This window comes from Ambystoma mexicanum, chromosome 7q (assembly GCF_040938575.1).
Source record: "Ambystoma mexicanum isolate Mex_15411 chromosome 7q, UKY_AmexF1_1, whole genome shotgun sequence".
Classification (NCBI taxonomy): Eukaryota; Metazoa; Chordata; class Amphibia; order Caudata; family Ambystomatidae; genus Ambystoma; species Ambystoma mexicanum.
Genome location: NC_090941.1, coordinates 325,934,550 through 325,958,944, shown reverse-complemented (window position 1 = coordinate 325,958,944; position 24,395 = coordinate 325,934,550). Strand labels below are relative to the sequence as shown.

The following is a 24,395-nucleotide window of genomic DNA, read 5'->3' as shown; positions in this document are numbered from 1 at the left end:
CTGGAGTTTTGTGTCTGGATTCCCCTCCATCCACCCCGGTTCGTCAGGCCTAGCCTGTAGATGACCAGATGGCCTTCAACTCTATGTTGAAAAAGGCAGCTGAACACTTTAAAATCTCTACTCAAGAGGATGTGCCTGAACAGAATTTTGTAGAGGATATCCTTAAAGAAAAGCCTCCATCTATCTAGCCAAGCTATTGCCCTACTTAATTCCATCAAGAGAAGGTTGGCTCCCTCCTTGGTGTCACCAGCTCAAACCCGAACAGTCCAAGAGTGGAAAAATGATTTCGCCCGTCTCCTTCCGACCCTCTATACATTAGGGGCCATGCCATGCCAGACTCTCTGATAGTGACTACCACCCAAAAGGGGGCAGGGGTATCCTTGCCACTGGGGAGGCACCTCCTGACAAGGAATCCAAAAGGCTGTATGCTCTAAGCAAACGAGTTACCTCGGCTGCCGCATACACTACTCGGATAGCTAATAATACCACGCTATTGGCAAGTTATGCTGACACTCAGTGGCACCTACTCCAAGAAGACCTCCAAGAGGTTCCAGAACCAGTCAAGTCCAAGCTTCACTCTATTGTGGTTGAGGGAAGACAAGTGAACCAGAATGTGATTAAAAATACCCTGGACAGAGCTGAGGCAGCAGGCAGGTCTCTAGCCCAAGGGACCTTACTCAAAAGACATGCTTGGATGCGTACCTCGGGGTTCAAACCCGAAACGCAGGCCTCTCTCATCAATAAGACTATTGAGGAAGCTAACCTCTTCGGGAAAGTGGTTGATGAGGCCTTGGAAACAGCCAAGAAAGAGCATGAGACTCTTAAGTCCCTACAACAGATCACACAAAAACCTTATTCCCTCCCCCCCACCCCCCCTCCAGAGAGGTAATAACACTCAGCAGTCCTTTCAAGGGCAGTCCAGTGCAGGTCAAAACAACTATGGCACGGGGAATTTCAAAACAGGACAAACTTCAGGAAGCCCTGCATACTACCCTTCAAGGGGTCAGCGACGTGGCAAAAACAGAGGTAGAGGCCCCAATCCTAGAGAAGCCGCTGCCTCTAGTCGGAAATGACCACCAGATCCAGGTCACCTCCCATGTAAACCCGATCGGGGGCCGATTAACATCTTTCCTCACGGCATGGGAGGGGATAACTTCAGACCATTGGGTCATAAAGACGGGTGCCCGCGGGTACTGCGTGGAATTCGCCAGACCTCCACAATTCAGACCGCCATGCTCACGGCGCCTTTCACCGAACCATCTGAAGATCCTGAATCAAGAGGTGGAAGTGCACTGGGAAAGCACGCCATAGAAGCCGTCCCTATTCTTCAGGTAAACAAGGGTATTTATTCAGTGTGCTTCCTTGTACCCAAAAAGGACCTCACCATGCGCCCTGTTCTAGACCTGCGCCCAGCGAACAAGTTCATAAAACCCCAGAGGTTTCGCATGGTAACACTACAGGAAGTGATCCCACTGCTGAAACAGGGGGACTACATAGCAACATTGGACATGAAAGATGCATACTTTCATATTTCAATGTTGCCAGCGCACAGGAAATATCTAAGGTTCATGATAGAGGACAGGCATTACCAATTCAAGGTACTCCCCTTCGGCATCGCCTCGGCGCCAAGGGTGTTTACCAAGGTCCTGGCAGTGGCTGCAGCACACCTGCGCAGATTATCTACCCTTACCTCAACAATTGGCTCATCACAGGGGACTCATACAAGACATGTTTTTCAAACACCCAAAAAACAGTAGATCTTCTCTTCAGGCTGGGTTTCTCAATCAACAAGACGAAATCCAGTCTAGGCACCAGTCAAACAAAACAATTTCTGGGAGCTCTAATTCGGACGGTCTTGTCTTCCCCTCCAACGAAAGGGTTCAGAACATGCTTTTTCAGATTCCTCAGTATGTAGCCTGTCGGGAGGTAACAGTACGCAAGGCCATGCGCTTGCTAGGGATGATGGCGTTGTGCATATACTTGGTTCCCCACGCGCGACTGCGCATGCGTCCCATGCAAGAGTGGCTCAACAGCCAGTGGTGTCAGGCCAGCAGACAATGCGAACATCTGGTAGTTGTCTCGCCAGCCCTCGTTCTCTCTCTGCAGTGGTGGTTAGAGAAAACCTTTTGAAGGGGAAAACCTTCACCACCTCTGCAGTGGAAGCCACTCTCACAACAGACGCATCTCTCACGGGGTGGGGGGCTCATCTGCTTCGGCAGACAGCACATGGAGTGTGGTCCCCTCAAGTAGCATGGAGCTATTAGCTGTTTTCAAAGCACCAAAGACCTTTCAGATGCAGCTGCAATGGAAGACGTGCTGATTCTAACGGACAGCACTACAGCCATGTATTACCTGAACAAACAGGGGGGCAATCGCTCTCCAGGGCTATCCAAGCTGTCCCAAAACATTTGGATATGGGCTCTGACACAAGATGTTTCTGTTGTCCCAGCATGTTCCAGGGGAACTCAATCTTCTGGCAGTCGTGCTCAGCAGAGATTTTCCTCTGCCTGAAGAATACAAATGGCGTCTGCACAAAGACTTTGTGTCCAACATCTTCTCAGAATGGGGCTTCCCAGAGATCGACCTGTTCGCAACTCAGGAGAACGCCCAATGCCAAGACCACGCCTCCAGGTACCCCAGAACCGCTCCAAGGGGGAACGGTCTCTGGATAACATGGTCAGGGAAATTTGTCTACGCTCCCCCCCCCCCCCCCCCCCACCCCACCAACTCCCCTTCTCAACAAGATAGTGCACAAGGTGCACCAGGAACCAGTTATCATGATACTGGTGGCCCCGCCAACCCTGGTTCGCTCACCTGATGGAAATGTCCCTCTCCCCACCACTGAAACTACCCTGCCTGTACAACATGTTGTCTCAGGGCTGGGGGAGACCCTACACCCATGCCCACAAACTCTGAAACTTAGCAGCTTGGCTCCTGAGGTTATAGAGTTTGGACACCTACAGCTCCCCCAGAGGTGCATGGACATACTCAGGGAAGCTAGGAAACTGAACACACTTTATTGCTAAGCCAGCTAATGGAAACGTTTTGTCATCTGGTGTAATTCCAAGGGTGTCAATCCCATCGATTGCTCATCCACACACATTGTACTGTACCTAACCCATCTGTTGGACACTGGGTTAGTCTTCAATTCCCTAAAGGTTCATCTGGCTGCACTGTCAGCCTACACCACATCACAACAAAAAGTGTTGTGGTGGAAGATACCTGTGATTAAGGCCTTTATGGAAGGGGTTAAGAGGATTTATCCTCCCATTTCTCACCCAGCTCCTGGGTGGGACCTAAATGTGGTTTTGACCAGGCTCATGGTACCTGCCTTTGAGCCTATCCATAAAGCAAGTCTAAATACGGCCTTCCTAGTGGCTATCACTTCAATCAGAAGAGTTAGCGAACTACAGGCACTTTCTGTTCTAGACCCCTTTGTTACAGTCCACAGGGATAAGGTAGTTCTGCGCACGCACCCCAGATTTGCACCAAAATTCATATCAAAGTTCCATGTGAACGAATCGATTGAACTACCTACCTTTTTCCAAAATCCCACTAGCATGGCCGAAAGAAGCCTATACACACTAGATGTGTGCAGGGCAGTCATGTTCTACCTGGAAAGAACTAAACCACTGAGGAAAACAAATCACTTTTTCGTTTCAGTGGCAGCTGGTAGACAAGAGGATCCTGTCTCCAAATCAGCTATCTCACGGTGGATTGTGAAATGCATCACACTATGTTACACACTTGTTAAGAGAGAACTGCCCTTCCAGCCTAGAGCACATTCTACTCCAGGCACTGGGGCATCCATAGCATTCATTGCAAATGTTCCACTCGAGTCCATTTGCAAAGCGGCAACCTGGAGTTCTGTACACACCTTTACAAAACACCATTGCCTAGACTCTCATTCTAGGTCGGATTCTTAGGTGGGACAAGCAGTACCAAGACATCTTTTCTCTACTGTTCCTTCTCAAACCCACCTCCAACTCCGGTACTGCTCGCTAGTCTATGCACAGCATGTGAGTCTAAGCAGATTAACAAGCATCAGAAGGCATGCATTACTTACCGTAATAGCATTTCTGATGATTGTATCTGCTTAGATTCACATGCGCCCTCCTTACCTCCCTGCTCGGGGTGGAAGGAACATAGAAGTCTTACTACGTTCTCTCTTTATGTACTCACTCACTATAGCCTTGGGCTCCCTCATGGCAGAAATAATACAATCTGAGGGACCCCGGCGCATGAGGCATTTTGGGTACACCACACGTCACGATAAGGATAGTGTTACAGACACGCCTATGCCGACGTCCCCTTTCGGTCCCCCAAAGACAAGATGCAATACTCTGCGGATACCACTGAATGTCGGACTATATGCACAGCACGTGAATCTAAGCAGATACAATCATCAGAAATGCTATTACGGTAAGTAATGCATGTCATTCTGGCCAAAGGCAGATTACTTTTATAACTTACTGTTGCAACTTCAAATGTTTACCCAGCCCAGAAGAACGCAAGTGCAAGAGTACAAGTAGCAAAATCCTTTTCTAACATGAGCTACAGAAACCATGGTGACTAAATGAACAGCCTAATTCTCAGTTGGAGTTCACTGACTGGCCATAAGTAGCTGCACTAGGCATGCACAGTGGTATGTGTTGCAAGGCTGACTAGAATTGCATATACTAAGTATATAATTCTATTAAAAACAAAGAGCACATAGCGCCACTTGCCGCCTAGCGCCCACCCTTTGTGCACATAGAATTGCACAGCACAGCACCTAGTGTCTGCTCTAGGGACAAAAATGAAAATCAGCAATGTGAACTCTCCCATAATGGATGGACACGGACAGCATGTGGCAAGCAACAATTGGAAAGATATCATCCAGCAAGCATACTCAATGCATCTATGAATATAATCCCTCCACTAACTCTCTTGGATGCGACAAAGGAGTACTTTTAGAGTTAACAATAGCTTCTATGCAGCATACAAGCTCACAAGCATATATCCAAAATTCGAAGTAACTCAGGTGGTGCACGTTTGCTGAAAGAGAATTTACAGTGTGCAAAAACGCAATATATTACATTGAAAAAAAATGGTGAGTTCACAGCAATGGTTGGGTTGGCTGAGCATCTCTGTTAATGAAATGCAGTTATAGATTTCTGCAAATGTTATGCTATTTGGCATTTGCATACAGCCTGCTGACATTAGCATGGCCTTAAAGTGCTAACGTTTTGCTGCGTTTCATTTCTCATGCTGTTAGGTTACATGAACCACCCTGACAATGTGTGGGTCCAAGCAAGGGAGTTGGTATACAGTCACTCAATACTGCAGCCCCAGCTCCCTGCAATCCTGATAGGACAACCATGATGACTGCAGTCCTCCAGACCAGCAGTCTTCAACAACCCTAGTAAGCAGTCCAATACTGCCTGCACTGCAGCCCTGCAATGTGCTGCAAGCCTGCAGCCATGGAGGTAGTCAAGCATTGTTAAGATAGCTCAGTGGAATGAGCTCTCACTCGCTGCTGTGATCTTGGCGTGATCTGCAGGGTCGCAGGTTTGAAACCCCGCAACACTCGGCCTTTCATCCTTCTGAGGTCGATAAATGAGTACCAACTGCCAGTGAGTGATATTGTATGATTCATCATGTATGTATCTTCTGTGTAAAGCGTTCAGGTATAGGTGTTCTATTCAAATAACCCAACATTGTCATTGTTAGACATCCCTAAAAAGATGGCCAACCAACAGTTCTGTGTTCTGCAGCCTGCAATCACAATATCTAAACCTCAGGCCAGCAGTGCTCTGCATCTCTAATAAGCCACTGAATACTGCAAACCGGCCTGGCACAGCAGCATCCTGCAATCCTGGCAGGCCATGCAATGTTTCAGGCTTTTGCAGCCAGCAGCCAAGATGAGTCCAGTTGTTATTACCCTTATGAGCCACCCAATGCTACAACTGCTTCTTTCCAAACTCCACAATGTATATCCATCCCACTTCCATGGAAATGGTGCACCAAAAATAACATCCGTCTGTCAATGCATGTACACTCGCACAAAGTTCTCTCTCTCTCTCTCTCTCTCTCTCTCTCTCTCTCTCTCTCTCTCTCTCTCTCTCTCTCTCTCTCTCTCTCTCTCTCTCTCTCTCTCTCTCTCTCTCTCTCTCTCTCTCTCTCTCTCTCTCTCTCTCTCTCTCTCTCTCTCTCTTCTCTCTCTCTCTCTCTCTCTCTCTCTCTCTCTCTTCCCCCCCTCTCGTTCTTCCCCGCTCTGTGTTTTTTTCCCCCTCTCTCTGTAGTTTTGTTCCCCCGCTCTCTGTGGATCACTCTTGCTCCGGGTAGCCATCTAGTTATTTCCCAGTCTTCATTTTGACATCTCCTCTGACAATCAGTTCAATAAAAGCGTTAACTTGTTCAAGCATACATTGCACTGTGCACCCCCACACATACATATGGGTGGTAGCAGGGAGGGCTCTTTAAAATGAATGTTTGTAGGTTATGAATGCAATGCTTTATATAGGGTTTAATAATTAAAGCGCCAACTTGTTACACAGCTCAGCTGTGAGTGTTTGGAGCCATTCCAGAAATGTTCTCAAAAGAAGCGTGGGCCCTTTCAAGGAATGGAACTGGGAGCTGTTGTCATGCACGAGCCTCTTCGGTGATGATGAGTCCATCACCGGATTGCACAGATTGCAAAAATACTGAGGGGGCTCTGGAGGAAACAGGTGTGATCAGCGGTGTCATGATGGGGGTAAAAGAGAATGATAGATGGGTGTGTGGGGTGATAGTGGGGGGGATGGAGATCTAGTGAGCATTGCCTCGGTTCAATGTTTGCTGCAGAACTCGGTTTGTAGCAGGTCACTGAGTCATTTGTCTTCAGGGTAGTCAGACATGAAATGCAAGACTGCATGTTATTTGGCTCCTAGATGCACTGCCACTAGGACATCAGCTCAGCTACACCCTTCTGAATACTGCCTTTGTCCATCAGGGCCAACCTATTCCCCTCAATAGTATGCTTAAATGTAACTTTCCATCTTATGCTATGCACAGTGACTAAGCCACCCGCAGACAGCGATTGAACACCACTTCCCAATACACAGTAAAAACCACACAACTCAACACTTCTCCCACCAACTTGTAAAATACAGCCCCCCATGCTCTAAATACAGATATCCCCAAGGTCCTCAACGCATACTACCTGATAGCTACCTGTGCGCACGACCCAGATCCTTTGGACCTGCATGTACAAACACAACATCAAATATGTCTTGAATTTCCCAAACCAAAGCCAATCCTAGTCTTTTTCAGATCCCATGGTGCCAAGAGATCATTCAAATGGCAGCCGGGCGTGTTATGAAACCCAGCAACATAACATAGCACGTTAAGACCCAAAGAGGGCCTGCCATCTGTTGGCAAGTGGTGCCACTGTCTATGTGTTTCTTGTGTTTGCTGGATGCTGTGCATATGAAGGCCTCATGTTCGGTGTCTAGTGGAGGGTGCTGTGCACGTTATTGTCTGGTCTGGTTATATGAAGAGTGTAGGGAAAGCCCTGGTGAAGCCATGGAGTGGTTTATTGGAAAGTGCTGCCTGTAAGCACTTTTTAGTGTAGCCCGTCATTGTGTCCCGTCGGTCACCTTTGTCTTTTCCTGAGGTCGCTGCCCTCTTCATTCTGGCTGACCCCTGAATTGATAATTGCAGGTACGCCCTGTAGTGGCAGTGAGGCCTCCAACGCTATGCATTTTATTTAGCAGCTCTGTCTACGGCACTTCTCACCTCTCACTGCTTGCGAACGGCACTGACTAAAGTCCAGGCTCCTTTTTTCTCTAGACTCTGCGACTTGTTTGGGCCTGTTTGAGCTAGCTGTGCCGGTCAGGCCTCGTACACCTGCCGTTATGTCACATCCGCATTCTTGGGAGTGTAGTTATTCCATCCCATAGTGCATACCACAAGCTTCTAGTTGTTACTCGTGAGTGGTCGACCAATCGTCACCCGAATAGACTGGTTGCCAACTTGCCACCAGGAGCGACACAACAGGAGTGGCAGGTTTATGCATGACAGCTCCTCCCAGGTCTATTCCTCACTTTTATATTAAAAGTAATCTGTTCTAAAACGGTTTCATTTGAATATAAAATTACAGGTGCTAAATAGCTACTATGTATACCTTTTGTGCAATCTAGCCATCAATCACCGAAGAGAGGGTCACGCTCATGCTGCCAACAAACACAGGGCCTATCCTACTCCAGTCCAGTGCCCAAAAGCTGTAAATGTAGGCAGTGACACTGGCAGGCAGCATATGGGCCTGAACACAATCTGGGGCCTGGAGCACGAACGATGACAGCCACACCAAGCTAGCAAGGTGCTACTGCCACGCCTTACGCACGAGGTCGGAGAGAACAGCTGTGTTTTATTAACTGTAGCAGCACGGCATGTGCAGCCAAGTGCTGCTGCAGCCAATCATAATAAAGCATGGTCTGTCACTCATCTGTCCTGATTGGATAACCGCGTGCATAATGCATCATACTAATAATGAAGGGAGGGCAGGGCAGGCAAATGAGTGTGCGATGTGCATGGTAAATGAAAGAATATGCTCATCATCGGAATGAAAGGTGCGCGGCCGCACAGCTGTGCACCTTAGATGGAACAGTGGTGTTGGGACATGTCAGGTATGCAGCTCTGGTGTTAGTCCGTTGTCGCTCTCGGTGGACTGTCCGTGAGAAAGAGTTTGTGTCAGAAAGGAGGCGGGGGTTGAATTCATAGGGATCCTACCTGGTAGGATGGGGGAAAAAGTGCTATTGGGAAGGGGATACCTTCCACTCCCCGATGACCCCTCATTTAGGTGATCCTCCTGCACTGGTCCACCCCCAGGAACTGGATACAAAAGCGATGGCCGTGTCCTGGCCACCTGGATGACAGATCCCCGGGGACTAGTGGGTGAGACACCTTCAAGTTTCTCACAGTACCCAACTATCCCTCCAGATAGGGATGATAAACGTGTTGATTAATGGGCAAAGAAAGTCTTTTCGGCTGGAAGCATGACATTAAAGTCTGCTAACTGTGCATGTGCACTAGCAAAATACACATTCACACTGTGGGACCGTATAGCTGTGGCAGCTGATCACATTTGAAGGGGAGGAAAGGGACTGCTTTATGAACCTGATAAGAGATGGAAGGCCATGTGTTAGTCTCTTCAATCTGGTCTGGACCCTGCTAATAGTATCAGCAGAGGCATGGCGGCAAGCACTGTTATACGCAGGTTTGCGTGGTTGAGGAAGTCAGGATTTGCACCTGACATACAATCTAGACACCTCAACATGCCCTGTGACAGCTCTCATTTATTTGGTAATAAGGCTGACGAAAGCCTTGAAAAGCCGCAGACCTCAAAAGCGGCAGTCAAATTCCTAGGTGGTGCCATTAGGCAGCCGCAGCCATTTTACCCCAGCGGATAATCTTGGAGGGGTAAGTCCTTTTGATTATATTCCTCAGTTGGAAGAGTGAGAGGACAGGCTTGTCAAAGAGGACAAAGAAGATCCCCTCGTGGTGGATGACCGAGTGGTGCAAATCCAGCCCTAGCAGGGATCATCTTTACCATCAGCTGCTGCTTCAGCTACCTCAAAACGTCTGAGGTCTTCTCTCACGACAACCCTGTTGGAGGCTGACTGTCACAGCATCTGAACGAATGGTGATTATTACTGCAGATGCGTGGGCACTGGAAACAGTAGCCCAAGGTTACTGCCTCCCCTTTATACAGAGACCTCAGGATCATCCACCGGGAAGCCATTCACTAAACGTTCGAGATCCATTCCTGTTTCAGGAAATGTTGAGCGCGCTAGAGAAAGGTGCTATAGAACCAGTACCTGTAATGCAGGGGAACAGAGGATGGTACTCTCCCTATTTCCTAATCCCAAAAAGGGCGGAGGATTGAGACTGATCTTGGACTTGAGATACTTGAACAAGATCCTCAAGAAGTTCAAGATGGTCACACTTTCTCAGATCCTTCAGGCCCTCCAGCTCCAGGATTGGATGTTGTCATTGGACTTTCAGGATGCTTACTTTCATGTGCCCATCCATCACAAGCACAGAAAGTACCTGATGTTCACTGTTGGTGGTTCTCATTATCAGTTTCGAGTTCTGCCATTCAGGCTGACCTCTGCCCAAGGGTTTTCACCAAGCTGATGGTGGTGGTGGCAGCGCGTCTCGGGAGAGGGAGTATTCGCATCTGCTCCGACCTGGACAATTGGCTGATCAGGGCACGTTCAACCGAACAGGCCCGGAAACATCTCAGCATAACCTACCACTCTCTCCACAGACTGGGCTTCTCCTTCAATTAGAAGAAGTCGCCCATGATAACTTCTCAGAGACTCCAGTTCATTGGAGCGGTCCTGGGTGCAACCTTGGGAAAAGCATCGCCACCCAAAGTGAGGGATCAACACATTTTGCAAATAGTCACCAAATTCTAGAGTGCTCAGCGTCTCCCATCCTTAGACCTTTTGAGGTTGGTCAGCCTCATGGCATCCTGTATTTTACTGGTGCCAGAAGCCCGCCTGAGAATGAGATCCCTTCAATGGGCTCTCAGGACACAGTGGTTCCAATTCTCAAGCAAGATGTCAGACCACCTTCAAGTTCCAGGCAGAGTAGCACAGGATCTCCTGTGGTGGGCCTGGAAGGACAACATCCTGAAGGGAGAACTTTTTTGGCAACGATGGCCGGAGAGAACAGTAGTTACAGGCGCCTCACTTTGGGGTGGGGAGCCCACACCAACGAACTGACGGTCTGTGGTTGTTGATCTCCACTGGAGTGCAAACTACATATCAACCTTTTGGAGCTGAGTGCAATCAGACTAGCGCAGAAGGCCTTTTTGCCCTCTGTACAGGAAAGAATGTCCTCATAAGGACGGACAACACGGTGGCCATGTACTACCTCAACAAGAGAGGTGGTGTAGCGTCACTACCACTGTGCAGAGAGGCAATGCAGCTCTGGTTCTGGGTAATTCAAGAAGGAATTTCCCTATTGGAGGTTCACCTAGCCGGACAACAGAACACGGCGGCAGACACTCTGAGCAGACAGAGCACAGTCTCTCACAAATGGGAACTAGCTCAGGAAATCCTTCAAGAGGTCTTCTCCCTTTGGGGAACCCCTCAATTGGATCTGTTCATGAGCACCGTTAACCGGAAGTGCGAACTGTACTGCTCCAGGGAATTTCCCCAAAGGAGGAGCTCTAGTAGACTCGTTCATAGAGGACTGGGAGTTTCCACTCTGTACTCGTTTCCTCCAGTCCTTGTCATTCCTCATGCGATCAGGAGGTTGTGAAGTTCAGGAAACCCATGATCCTAATTACTCCAGATTGAACCAGGAGGACGTGGTACGCAGACCTTCAGGACATGTCCATCTGCCCTCCACTTCTTCTTCCACAAAGAGAGGACCTTCTCTCCCGAGAGGAGGGTCAGATTCTCCATCCAGAGGTCAATGCACTCAACCTTCACGCATGGTTTCTGAGAGGTTGAGATACAAGGATTGGGACCTCCCTGATGACGTAATGGAAATTTTGGTTTCGGCCAGGAGGCCAGCAACAAAATCCTGATACCGCTGCCGTTGGAACAAGTTCTGCAGCTGGCGTAGGGAAAAAAGTGGACCCTTTTCAGTGCGATACACCTATGGAGTTATCTTTTGTTGCTGCATTTAGCTAATCTGGGACTGCAGAAAATATCCTTAATTGCTCAGTTTCATAAAGTACTCACAAATGTGTTTCCTCCTACACCTTTCCAAGTCCCAACTTGGGACCTTAATTTGGTCTTAATGTTTTGACATGTTCTCCCTTTGAGCCACTTGGTTCCTGTCCATTAAGTTGCTAACTTTAAGAATGTTTAAACCTATGTTTACCACTTTTTACAAGGATATGGTTGTCCTTAAAATCAAACCCTCTTTTGTATGTAAAATTGTATTAGACTACCATTTAGCACAGAAAGTTGTGCTTCCAGCCTTCTATCACCACCTAATCCCGGCAGGGAAGAGAAAAGGTTTCATAGACTTGATCCAAGGGGAGCTCTAAGTTTTTATTTTTGAAGAATGGCAAAGTTACGCCAACACAACCGACTTTTCATTGAATATACAGTACACAAACTAGGTCTGTCAGTTACCAAACAAACCCTATCCAGATGGCTAGTACTGGCTATTTCAGAGTGCTACAGGCTAGCTGAAAAAGATCCCCCAGTGGGTTTAAGGGCTCATTCCACTAGGGGCATGGCAACTTCCTCCGCCCTTCAGAGGGGAGTTCCGATAAAGTATATCTGCGAGGCAGCTACCTGGCCTATCATCCACATGTTTAGGAAACTTTATTGTTTAGACACTTCTAACAATGAGGGGACGAATTGGCAAGGCAGTTCTGTGCTCCATTCTTGACTAACAATAACACAAAAATTCGTACACCCTCCTCCAAAAGAACTTAATATTGCTTTGGGAGTGTCTCATAAGAGGAGAATACGTGGGAAGACAAAATCAATTCGAAGAACAAGTTACTTACCCGTGGATGTTCCTCCCATGTATTCCTCATCGACCCTTTCAACCTACCCCACTTTAGAATTTCCAGGCATTAGACTTTGTGCTCTTTTAACCCCTTAACTGCCAGTCTATTATGCAAGTCGATGCAAAAAGGACAAGCATATTCTTCCTTGGCACTAGTCTGATGAATTAAAGGCACTCAATTTGTCTGTAATTCTGCATATAGTTGGCTTAAAACCAGAACTGAAGCCGACGGGTTCTGCGCATGGTATATATGCTCGACGATGAGATCAACCGAGATGGAAGACCTCGGGGACATCGGCCGACCGTGTCAATGCACAGCGTCCTCTGGCGAGAAGAAACTTTTTGCTGAAGCTTGAAACAAAGATATCGTAAAATGAGGAATACGTGGGAGGAAGATACAATTGAAAGAACGTTACCACGGGTAAGTAACTTGTTCTTCTCTTTTGTTGCATCGCCGGTTAATTTTTTTGCAGACGGGGGGGGGGATTCAGCGTTGTCTACCACGGTACGTTCCTCTGGAAGCCTTCAATTATGGATGCAGTGGTCACCACGCAATTAGTCAAGCTTGGACAAGGCACAGGAGCTTCTTGTCTCACATGCCTCTCCATTAATGGGGAATCCTGTATGATCACAGGTCCCTGCTTATTTGGAACCGGAGGAGCCTGGGAAACTGAGCACGATTTTGTTTTCTCTTCATTGCCAGATCTTCTTACATTAGGGCCTATTTGCGTAGCTACCATGCTGTAGTATTCAAGTCCAATGTGTGTTTACCAGAATTGTGCGTACTAAGATCTGACTTTGATAGCATAATAAGCTGTTTTTTGGACAAAGATTCCAGCTTGCACAGTCTTACATTGGTTGTTTCCTGCAGTTTAGCGATGGTGGCAGTCACATTGACCAAATGAAGGGCGGCGTCCAAATTTTGAGCCGAATGTCCCCGAACATTTGACAATCAGCCACATTTCCATTTTAGTGTTTCGAAGACTTTGAACATCGCCTCAGAGGAGGTGCTCATGTTACTCTTACCCTTCCACCTCGAGTTTGGTGTATTCACCCTGGGTGGCCTGTGGGACCTTGTTCCTGAATAGCCGCTTTTGCATGTTTTGCTGCATGTGTTTTAATGGAATTAGGTGCCCGGCGCTTGGGCATGCTTAAGGCAGGGAGGTTCACAAACGCACAGCCACCTCACTCAGCGATGGCCCACAGAACAGAGTGAATGTAAGGGGGAGCTTCCCAAACGTACAATGACAATTAGCAGTGATTAGAGATTACGTATGGAAGCACTGGCACAGCGAGTCAAATGGGCAGTATGAACAGTATATAGTTTAATATGTAGTGTACAATTTTCCGCACACAGAGAAGTGGATTCCCCAGCACTTACTTCACTTGCGTCACGTAGCCACAGGACTGTTGGAAGCAAAGCTCTCATGTCAGAGTGGATAATAGTCTCCAACATGGGGATAAAAAAGTAAGAGTATCCTTCAAACACAATTTCTAAGCGTCTTACCACATCCAATGTCTTACCACAGGGCGGTTTGGGGTGGGACGCGACAGACCACGGCTCTGAGTGCAACAGGTCCCAGAAGGCAAACTCTAGTGCAAGCCTCAGCACCCCTGACCAACCCCCGCCAAACACTTGGCACCGCTTTGCCCACTTGGCACCACCTTGACTGGTACTTTAGCCTGCAGGGAACAGCAATGTGTGTGACATACAAGCTTGTTGCGATGGTGGCCCATTATTGCTTACCACTCATGGCCACCACACCTTCTACCTAAAGAGCCAGGCAGTGGACTTTATCAGTGCTGCTGAGTAGGTAATACTTGTTTTTTTGTGTTATTGCACTTTTAAATGTATGCCAAGTGTTTGTGGCATAAATTATAGAACACAACTCGTTCAGCCTAAAATTCATTCAATCTAACTTTAAACTAATTATGACATTAATTTATTATTCTCCAGCATTGGATCTTTCATAGATTCAGATGCTTGAATATTCCCCGTCGTCAGACTGGGAATCCTCGGTGATAAATTTAATAATACATTTTTTTTTTTTTAATTAAATATATACACATTGCTACCTAGCCGTGCATGTACATAGCCCATTATGGCCTATGAGCCATTTCATTGTGTAGTCCCTCCACCTCACTTCGGTCCTTTATGGCCCCAGCCAATGAGGTGGCAGGGCTTAAGCTCCGCCCCCGGCAGCCATCTTTAGATTTTTCACCGCAGTCTAACAGACACAGGGAATCCTCAAGCTCTCTGAGCTTTTTCAAATTCTTTCTACTTTTGTGTGGAATATATTTGGAAAAATATATTCCATCTTGTTCCCCTTCTTAGGGGCTTTGTTTTCAATTACCCTTGGAGACAAAACTTGTTGTTTTCCTCTCAAAATCGTCGACTGAACTTCTCTTCAGAAATGGAGGCACCTCAAGCTGTCCAAGACCCTTCATGACAGGCATAGAAGACTCCTTTCATACCTGGAATCCAGGGATCAATCTTCGGACGAAGAGTCTGTCAGAACAGCTCCTGTCCAATCCAGCACTCCATCTGAGAGACAAACTTCAAAGAGAAGGGCCTCTTCAGTGGAAAGGAGTTCCTCCCCCAAGTCCAAAAAGAGGAAGCTGGAATTGATACCCTTTCTGCCTCCAGATGACTTACCAAGCCAGAAAAAATCAGCAAAATCTGCCTCCAGAGGTAAGGAGGAGTTTGCAAAAAACGGGGGGGGGGGCAGTCGTCGGCGGGTAAACCGTCCACGAATGAAGGGAAAGGTAAAGGCCCGTCATCGGCCATACCGTCGACGAAACCATCATCATCGACGACGACGCTTAAGACATCGTCGACAATTAGATCATCATCGGACATGTCGACCACGAAGCAATAGTCTACGAGCAAGAAACACCACTCGTCCACGAAGCATTCATCCATGACGCAGTCGTCCACGGAACATACTCCACATTCGTCAACGAAGCCCTTGTCGACGGGAAAATCTCAGTCGTCGACGGGGAAATCTCAGTCGACGGCGAAGCCCTCGTCGACGGGAAAATCTCAGTCGTCAACGAAGATAGCATCGTCCATAACACCTTCAGAGGCACCACAAATTTCGGCAGTTACGGAGGAATTACTGCCGTCCACATTTGAAACTCCTGTCATTGAAAGCAATATCATTGAGAAGAATACTGAGACTGAACCACTGGTACAGCAATTTTCACCTTTGGGGCACATGGCAGAACTTCCGGATGTAATTCTTCAGGAAGAATTCTCTGATGCGGAAGTGGTGGAAGAGTCCATCGGTCCCTTACCGAAACAATACAGCCCTCCTTGGCACCCGTCCACGGGAGAATCCGAATATCCTCATGACCCGATACTCATGTTATCCGTGCAGAGGATTGTAGAAGAATTTTACAAACGGCAAAGGGAGAAGCAAATCCCGATTAATCCCTTAGAAGCAGGAATTATTCCTAGAGAGTCATCTCCGATTCCAGGCACATTTGGTTACTCTCCTCACAGGAGTAGACCGCAAAAACGGATGAGATCACCTGCTCGAAGACTGAGGAGCAGCACCCACAGTGCTTCACCTACAAGAGTCCCGTCACCACAGTCATCGCACAGACCGCGATCTCCGGACGTGGATCCTACGATGGTACCGTCCACCATCTCGGTATCAGACTGGCAGGAGGATCCTTTTGGAGAATTCTCGGAACCAGAAGAAGGAGAAATAACACAGGAGCCAGACGCACCCAGTGAGTGGGATGACTACGTAGTCGAGAAGCCCAGGAGGAGAGACTCGCCGGGCAAGGCCTCACCGCCAGATGATCTCGTCTCTTTCCACACCATTATAGGTAAAGCCGCAGAATTGTTTAAAATTCAGGTTTCTTCGGAGGAAAGGCTATCAGTGCTCTATGAGCACAGGGACAAACGAAGGAGGACAGTGACCACAATTCCTCTCCTCGATACCATCTGGGATTCCGGATCCAAGATCCTATCCACGCCCTTATCGACTCCGGCGTTGGTGTCCAGGACAGAAAAGAAATATAAAGCTCCGGATTCGGCACCGCTTTGTTTGAGGGGTCATACGAAACCAGACTCGGTTGTTACAGTGGCGGCCAGAAAGAAACTCGCCAACCCCTCCTCACCGCTGTCTGCACCACCGGATAAGGACGGACGTAAACTGGAAGCCATGGGCAGGAAAGTATCATCTTCTGCATCCCTTACAATCAGAGCGGGCAATGCGCTGGCCATGACCGCAAGGTTCGATCGCGAGCTTTGGCTCCGCATGTCCAACTTGGCGAAGCAATTACCACCGGAGCTCCAGGAGGAGGCAAAATCGATAATCGCGGATGGTGAAGCAACATCGGATCACATGATCGACGCAGCGGTTGATGTGGCCGAATCAGGCAGATGGCGCACGGCACAGTGCTCAGAAGGCAGGCCTGGATGAAGGCTACTAACTTCAGACCTGAAGTCCAGGCGCAGATATTAGACATGCCTTTTGATGGCCAAGATCTCTTTGGAAAAAAGATAGACGACCATTTGAAGGCAATCAAGACAGACACGGACACAGCCGGAGCCATCAGTTCTTTAAAGGACAAAAGTAAGGACCATCGGTCTTTTCGTCCCTTTAGAAGTTCATCTTCCAAGTTCAGAGGATACGGTCGTTCCTCCTATGGTCAAAAAGCACAAGGCGGCAAGTACCAAGACAATAAATATCAGTCATCCAACAGATACGCCCATAGAGGCAGACGTGGCTCCGCCCAAGGGAAGTCACAAGGCAAGCAAAACTGACGACCAATTTTCTCCCCCCCTTCACCACACCCCGGTGGGGGGAAGGGTGAGCCAGCTATTCCAGCGCTGGCAGTCAATTACATCGGGCAGATGGGTGTTGCAGGTGATCCGAAAGGGTCACACCTTAGAATTTCTGGACCAACCTCCTTCTCTGCCTCCAACATCTCGCAGAGTGCATATGCTAAGACAGGTCATGTCCGAAGTGCAAAAACTGCTCCAGAAGTCAGCAGTAGAACCAGTACCTTATTCTCAGAGGGGAAAAGGTTTCTACTCCCGATTCTTCCTCGTCAAAAAGAAAAACGGTCAATGGAGACCCATCTTGGACCTGAGGGCACTCAACAAATTCATCAAGCGCATAACATTCAAGATGGTAGCTTTACAAGGGGTGCTACCTTGGTTAAACAAGCACGACTTCTTGGCCACTTTAGACTTGGAGGACGCATACTTCCATATTCCGATCCATCCAGCGCACAGACAGTTCCTCAGGTTGACAGTGGGAGAGCTCCACTGTCAGTTTCAAGTGCTCCCGTTCGGGCTAAAATCGGCTCCGAGAGTTTTCACAAAATGCTTGGCACCGGTAGCGGCAAGTCTCAGGAGGGCAGGAACGGACGTTTTTCCATACCTGGACGATTGGCTGATAAAGGCAAGTTCCGCTGCAAAGGCTCGCTCGGCAGTGTCGAGGACTGTCAACCTCCTAAAAGAGTTAGGTTTCTCCATAAACCAGACAAAGTCCTGCCTCGTTCCCAGCAAGGTAGCTCTCTTCCTGGGAGCCGAACTAGACACCAGCATTCCCAGAGTGAGGCCATCCACAGAAAGAATAGCAGCGATTCTACGCTCAACTTCGAACTTCCTACAGAAAGAGACAACATCCGTACGCTCTTACAAATCCCTATTGGGCATGATGTCATCATGCATATTCCTCATACCGAACTGCAGGCTTCGCATGAGACCGGTTCAGGAAGCTCTGGACCACCAATGGAAACAAGCTTTCGGATGCTGGGAAGACATTGTCCAGATTCCATCGACGTTGCACAAGGCCTTTCGATGGTGGAATGTTCCGAGGAATCTTCTGCAGGGAATGCCGTTTCAAGCACCGACATCGACCCTCCTGCTGCAGACGGACGCTTCCTTATCAGGCTGGGGCGCTCATCTGGCGGACCTCCAAACCAAGGGGTCTTGGTCGGCACAAGAGTCCCAGCTCCACATCAACGTGTTAGAGCTCAGGGCCGTAAGGTTAGCGCTGAAGGCTTTCCTACCGGTTATAGCTGGTCAAGTTCTTACAGTCCAGACAGACAACACGACCTCCATGCACTATACAAACAAGCAAGGAGGCACGAGGTCTCAGATCCTGTCGCAAGAAGCCCAACAGCTATGGGCATGGGCCTTGCGCTACGGGATACAGATCAGGGCAGAGCATCTTCCAGGAGTGGACAATGTCCTAGCGGACAGACTAAGCAGAGAGTACACAGCGTCACACGAGTGGGAGCTGGACGAAAAAGAAACCCAACGGATCTTTGCCTTATGGGGCCATCCGCAGATCGACCTTTTTGCCACCAGGAACAACAAAAAATGTAAGAGATTTGCTTCAAGATACCCGGAGCACCAATCACTGGGAGACGCGTTCTCAGTGGATTGGTCGGGGAAGTTCCTCTACGCCTTCCCACCCATTCCCCTCATGTCGAGGGTACTTCGCAGGGTAAAAGAACAGGATTGTTCTTTGATTCTTATTGCACCGGATTGGGCACGGCAAGTCTGGTACCTGACGCTGAGGCACCTATCCTGCCGACCCCCGATTCGTCTCAAGTCACATCAATATCTACTGACGCAACAGAACCGCAAGGTCCTCCACCACGACCCGAGGAGCCTGTCTCTCAAAGCATGGTTCCTGAGCAGCGCAAACTGATGCACCTAAAGTTACCATCAGAATGCTGGGTTATCATCAGGGCCGCTAGAGCCCCGTCCACGCAACTTACCTACACCAGGAAATGGACCAGGTTTTCCAAATGGTGCGAGACCTCTGCGATCAATCCCCTCTCGGCCTCGGTTGATCAGATTCTGCCCTACTTGTTGCACCTGGCTAAGTCAGGGCTCTCACTGTCCTCTATCAAGGTCCATCTGTCAGCCATAGCGGCCTACACAGTAACCGCGGAGACGCAAGCCTTACTTTCCTTACCAGCGGTTAAGATCTTCCTGAAAGGACTGATGCGTACTTATCCGCCTACACCTACACCAGTTCCAGACTGGAGTCCCAACACCGTCTTAACAGCCCTCATGCAACCTCCCTTCGAACCCATACACAGATGCGATATGAAATTCTTGTCCTGGAAGACATCTTTCCTGATAGCCATCACTTCAGCCAGAAGGATCAGTGAGTTGCAAGCTTTGTCTTCAGAACCTCCGTTTACTCTGTTCCAGAAGGACCGCGTCATCTTAAGGCCTCACCCGAAGTTCCTCCCCAAGGTACTTTCGGAGATGTCGTTCACTGAGCGCATTGTTTTACCAACCTTCTTCCAGAATCACGCTTCTGAAGCAGAAAAGACATTACATTCTCTAGACGTTGCTAGAGTGTTGAAGTTTTACTTGCAAAGAACCAAGGAGTTCCGCTCCTCAAACCGGCTATTCATTTCGTTCTCTGGCCGTACCAAGGGTCAGCATATATCTAAACAGTCTGGCACGCTGGGTATCGTCCTGCATCACCCACTGCCATCAGTTGAAAGGCGACCCTTTAACTAGACCGCCATCTGCGCACTCCACCAGAGGAAGAGCGGCGTCAACAGCATTCCACGCAGGGGTGGCCTTGAAGGACATATGCAGAGCCGCCACGTGGAGCACTCTGCATACTTTCGCGAAACACTACTGCCTGACTGAAGATACCAACAAAGAAGCTGCAGTTGGACAGGCAGTGCTCCGCCATCTCTTTGTATAAGGTAGGATCAGCCTCCTTTCCCACCTTTCCCGAAGTATGTAACCGTTGTGTTGCTGCATGGTAAAGGTTTGATCAGAAATATGTTTTTTCTGTATTTATGCATATATATATATATATATATATATATATATATATAATGGTGGCATGTTTTAACTGCTTGGTATTCTATTCAAGCATCTGAATCTATGAAAGATCCAATGCTGGAGAAGTCTTAGTTACTTACCTGTAACTGTATTTCTCCAGCATTGGTATCTTTCATAGATTCACATGCGCCCGCCCGCCTCTCCGGAGAGGCTGCTTCTAGGCTCGGCATCCATCATACTGTAATCTCTACGGTTCAAAATCTAAAGATGGCTGCCGGGGGCGGAGCTTAAGCCATGCCACCTCATTGGCTGGGGCCATAAAGGACCGAAGTGAGGTGGAGGGACTACACAATGAAATGGCTCATAGGCCATAATTGGCTATGTACATGCACTGCTAGGTAGCAATGTGTATATATTTAAAAAAAAAAATGTATTATTAAATTTATCACCGAGGATTCCCAGTCTGACGACGGGGAATATTCCAGCATCTGAATCTATGAAAGATACCAATGCTGGAGAAATACAGTTACAGGTAAGTAACTAAGACTTACTGTTTACTGAAATGTTTTGCTCTTCAACCCCTTTCGAAAATTGGAAAAGTCTAAAACACTTTTAAAGAATAGCTTAGTTAATAATTCAGCATGTCACCTGGACTCAAAATGAAAAGTTTTAGGAATCTTGATCCTATTTGTGCATGTTCATAACCTTTAAAAAAAAGCTGTGTTTATGCTCGTTTGTCAGATGTCCTTTTTGTCTTGTGTGCTGTGGTGAACCTCTGTGTGTTTGACTAAGCGCTGTTTGTTTTCTCTAGACCAATATGATTGGAAAGGAAGGCAAGCACGCCTCACATTTTATTCAGAGAGATGATTTTTTGCAGCGTAGGCACACTTGTGTTTACACCCTTTAATATGTATGTTTGTATACACATTACAACGGCTGTCTTCTTACCCAATGCATTTTACTTTGTAGACAAATACAGAAGCACCAGACTGGTACAAGAAGCTGAAGCAGAAAACATAAATGCTCACCCAAATATTGACAAAGCTGGACACTTGCTTTGCTGCAGGATTTGTATTATAGAACAAGACACTGTGAACTTAATCATGTCTGACCGCAGTGGCCTCGACAATCAAGACTGAGATGTGTGTCCTTCAGTCCCACATAGGAAATGTCCATTACATTTGTACAGATTTTAAGTTATGTATAATTTCGGCGGTATAATTTTTCAACCGAGCTGTGAATTTCTTCTGTGATTTTAAAATGGTGATTAACTATTTATGTTGGGAGATTATTAATGTTTAGATTTATTGGTCTACTTTTTACTCATGGCATTTTTTACCAGTGAAAGCGAGGCCAGCTGCAAATAAATTGCCAAAGGTATACTAGTGGGTTTGGCTTTTATGAGACGTGTTTTCATAGGAACTATTTATATTTAGCATTTTTCTATATTATGTCAAGTGCATTTTACAAACATGATGGATGATTCAAAATATGTGATCTGATGTCTTTCTGTGCTCATCCAGTTTTTATTGCAAGCCATATAGAACTACAGAGAGATTGGGAGACCTACACAAAGGCAAAGCCTTGAACAGTTCAGTGTAGCATTTTATTGCTATGTCTAACTTTGTCAGATAAGATTAGTTTTATAAATATAATCTATTTCAAACAGTTCAAAGACATTTAACAATGACGTGATAATGTATATCTGTATCTCCGTTTCCATCTTGTGAGCATATAAAATGTCTCCTAAATGCAGTACAATTTAAATAATCCCATATAATAACAGTTAAAAGGGACTTTCTGTTGTGAAAATCTTTCCTCGAAGAAGGCACGCTGCCCTCCTGTTCCTCCTTGGGCATAAAGTAACCGACAAAAATGTATTCCATTCTTAAGTGTTAAGGAATAGTTCAGATATATAGTAATTACTTTCTACAGAAGCGAACCTCATAAGTTCACATGTATTCGAGATCATTCATGTGTGTCAACACTGAAATATTAATAAAAATATTTTTTCAAGTTTTGACTTTGATTTGGTTGTTGTGCGATTACATGTCACTTGTCTTTTTCCTTGACCGGTCTTTGGGTAGCCTTTGTTAAAAATGTTTTTGAATAACCTTATATCGATGTTTTAGTTTTCTGTGGAAATTAATTTGCATGATCAGTCCATCTTCTTGTTTTGAAGACTGTTTATTAACATAGCTAATTTTACACATTTTCTTTGGGGTAATTGTAAAGTGCATCGTCCATGCAAACGATTATGCATTGACCGTTTTCTACAAAGCAATATGCTTGCCCTCAGTTATTTCCCAATATGGAAAGTCAGTCACTGGATGTATCTTTTCCAAGGTTCAGATGTGAGTTTTTTGCTTTTTTTTTTAATTTGCTGGAAAAAAATCTGCGCTCCATCAAGAAATCAATAGTTAATTGTGGTACTTAATGGTACAAATTGCCTCTAGCTGAAAGGGGTTTGCCCATTCCAGGACACACGTTTTCATCATTCTTGCTCAGATCTTAACTTCTTTTGCCTTGTATGTTTTCCAGGCAAGATCAATTGAATAACCTTTTCCATAACACTGTCATTGTCAGCATATCTGATTCGATGGTTCAGGTATTGTGATCATTTTTGCAGCCACTTTACAAATTTGCTTTATATTCCATTATATTTTTCACACAAAAGAAATCTCCTAAAACAATGTTTCATTGAATTGTTTGTGTTGTATAGTTTTCATATGGTTTATCTCTATGGGCACTAAAACTGTGTTGTAATATTTGTATGTGGCACTTAAAAATGTTTGTTGCTTCAGTGCAAAAAGATTAAAAGCCAAACTCAAGAAGCATGCTCCTCGGTCCTGACAGCTTTTGCCAGAGATTTTCCCATTGATTTTAGTTGTACCCAAATTCATATGCGTTTACCCACACCATCCTGTGAACAAAAGAAATTTAATTTCACTTCCTATGAATCAACTGGTTTGCTGATCCACATCACAGAAAGATGTCACAGTGGGATCTCCAAGACCCATTCACCTCCCACTTAAGAAGAGATCTGCATGTCCCCTGGAGCAATTGCAATTGATCTGTACAGGATAGTGAAGGACAGTGAAGGTCCCTTGGGAGACATGCATTTGGCATAAGCCAACCTCTAGATACTAGTCCCTTCCTATAGCATGTCCGCGATATCCCGGGCACAGGATTGTATACAACTGCGATGGGAGTGAAGTCTTTGAAGTCCTGCCGCGTTTTCTGGACAGCAAATGAAACCGGGGGGTGGGGGTGCGGGGGGGTGCAAATCATTATAGTTCTGACCATTTATGTCTACTAATTTTCTCAACAAGTGCTTGATGGATTAGTCAAGGCACTTGGGTGTGAAAAACTCCTAAATCTGTATTGGCAGCAAACGACTGCATTAATGTGGAGGTGAGGGTCCTCGACAGAGACTACTGTGGTGACATGATAGTACTGCTGATTAACAATAGTCCCATACTTATCTGGTACAGGTAGGAGAAGCTCTAGCCCAGTTGATCTGAAAAATAATATTCATTCCAGATGTGGAGGAAGGGCTGCATTTGCCACCCCTGATGAGGGGGGTAACCAAGGAGTGTGCCCCACACACTCCATTTATAGAGCTATGAAAGCATACAAACTCTGAATGTTAAGATGAATCACCAGACTTTCCAGCGGCAAAGCGGAATGAGCAGGCTCTTTGAGACTTTTTAAAAAAGGTGAAAGAGTAAAGAAAAATGAGGACTGTACTTTATAGAGCAACAAGGTTAGTGCACAGAGCTGAAAATAATGCAAGACAGAATTCAGGGAGTAGATATCAGCTGTTAGTACCAAAACCTTTCTAACATCTGCGTATTCCCGATTGACAGTTGGAGACCTGTGGGTGTCCAAGGCGCAGGATCTGTCTGGCGTCCTTTCGTCGACACCCGTTTTTACAACAGGTGTTTTGCCACGGGAGTTTTTATGAAAAACTCCATTGAAAATTTTTGGGGGGGTGGCAAAGGGCAAATAAAGGGTTGAGGGGAAGGACATTTTAAAAAAAAAAAGCAAAATGAATGGGGGCTTTATAATTTTGAAAGAATTTTGATGAGGTTTTTCATAA

At 46.7% G+C, this 24,395-nt stretch overlaps 1 protein-coding gene across 1 annotated transcript in view; it reads left to right on the top strand.

Moving 5' to 3' along the window:
• Positions 1-22,313, top strand: part of PIBF1 (progesterone immunomodulatory binding factor 1) — a 1,771,771-nt gene extending 1,749,458 nt beyond the window's left edge. The window contains exon 18 of the mRNA XM_069639889.1: positions 21,263-22,313. Coding sequence (XP_069495990.1) covers positions 21,263-21,313 — 51 coding nt within the window. The 3' untranslated portion in view covers positions 21,314-22,313. The remainder of the gene's footprint in view (positions 1-21,262) is intronic.
• Positions 22,314-24,395: the final 2,082 nt, after the last annotated feature.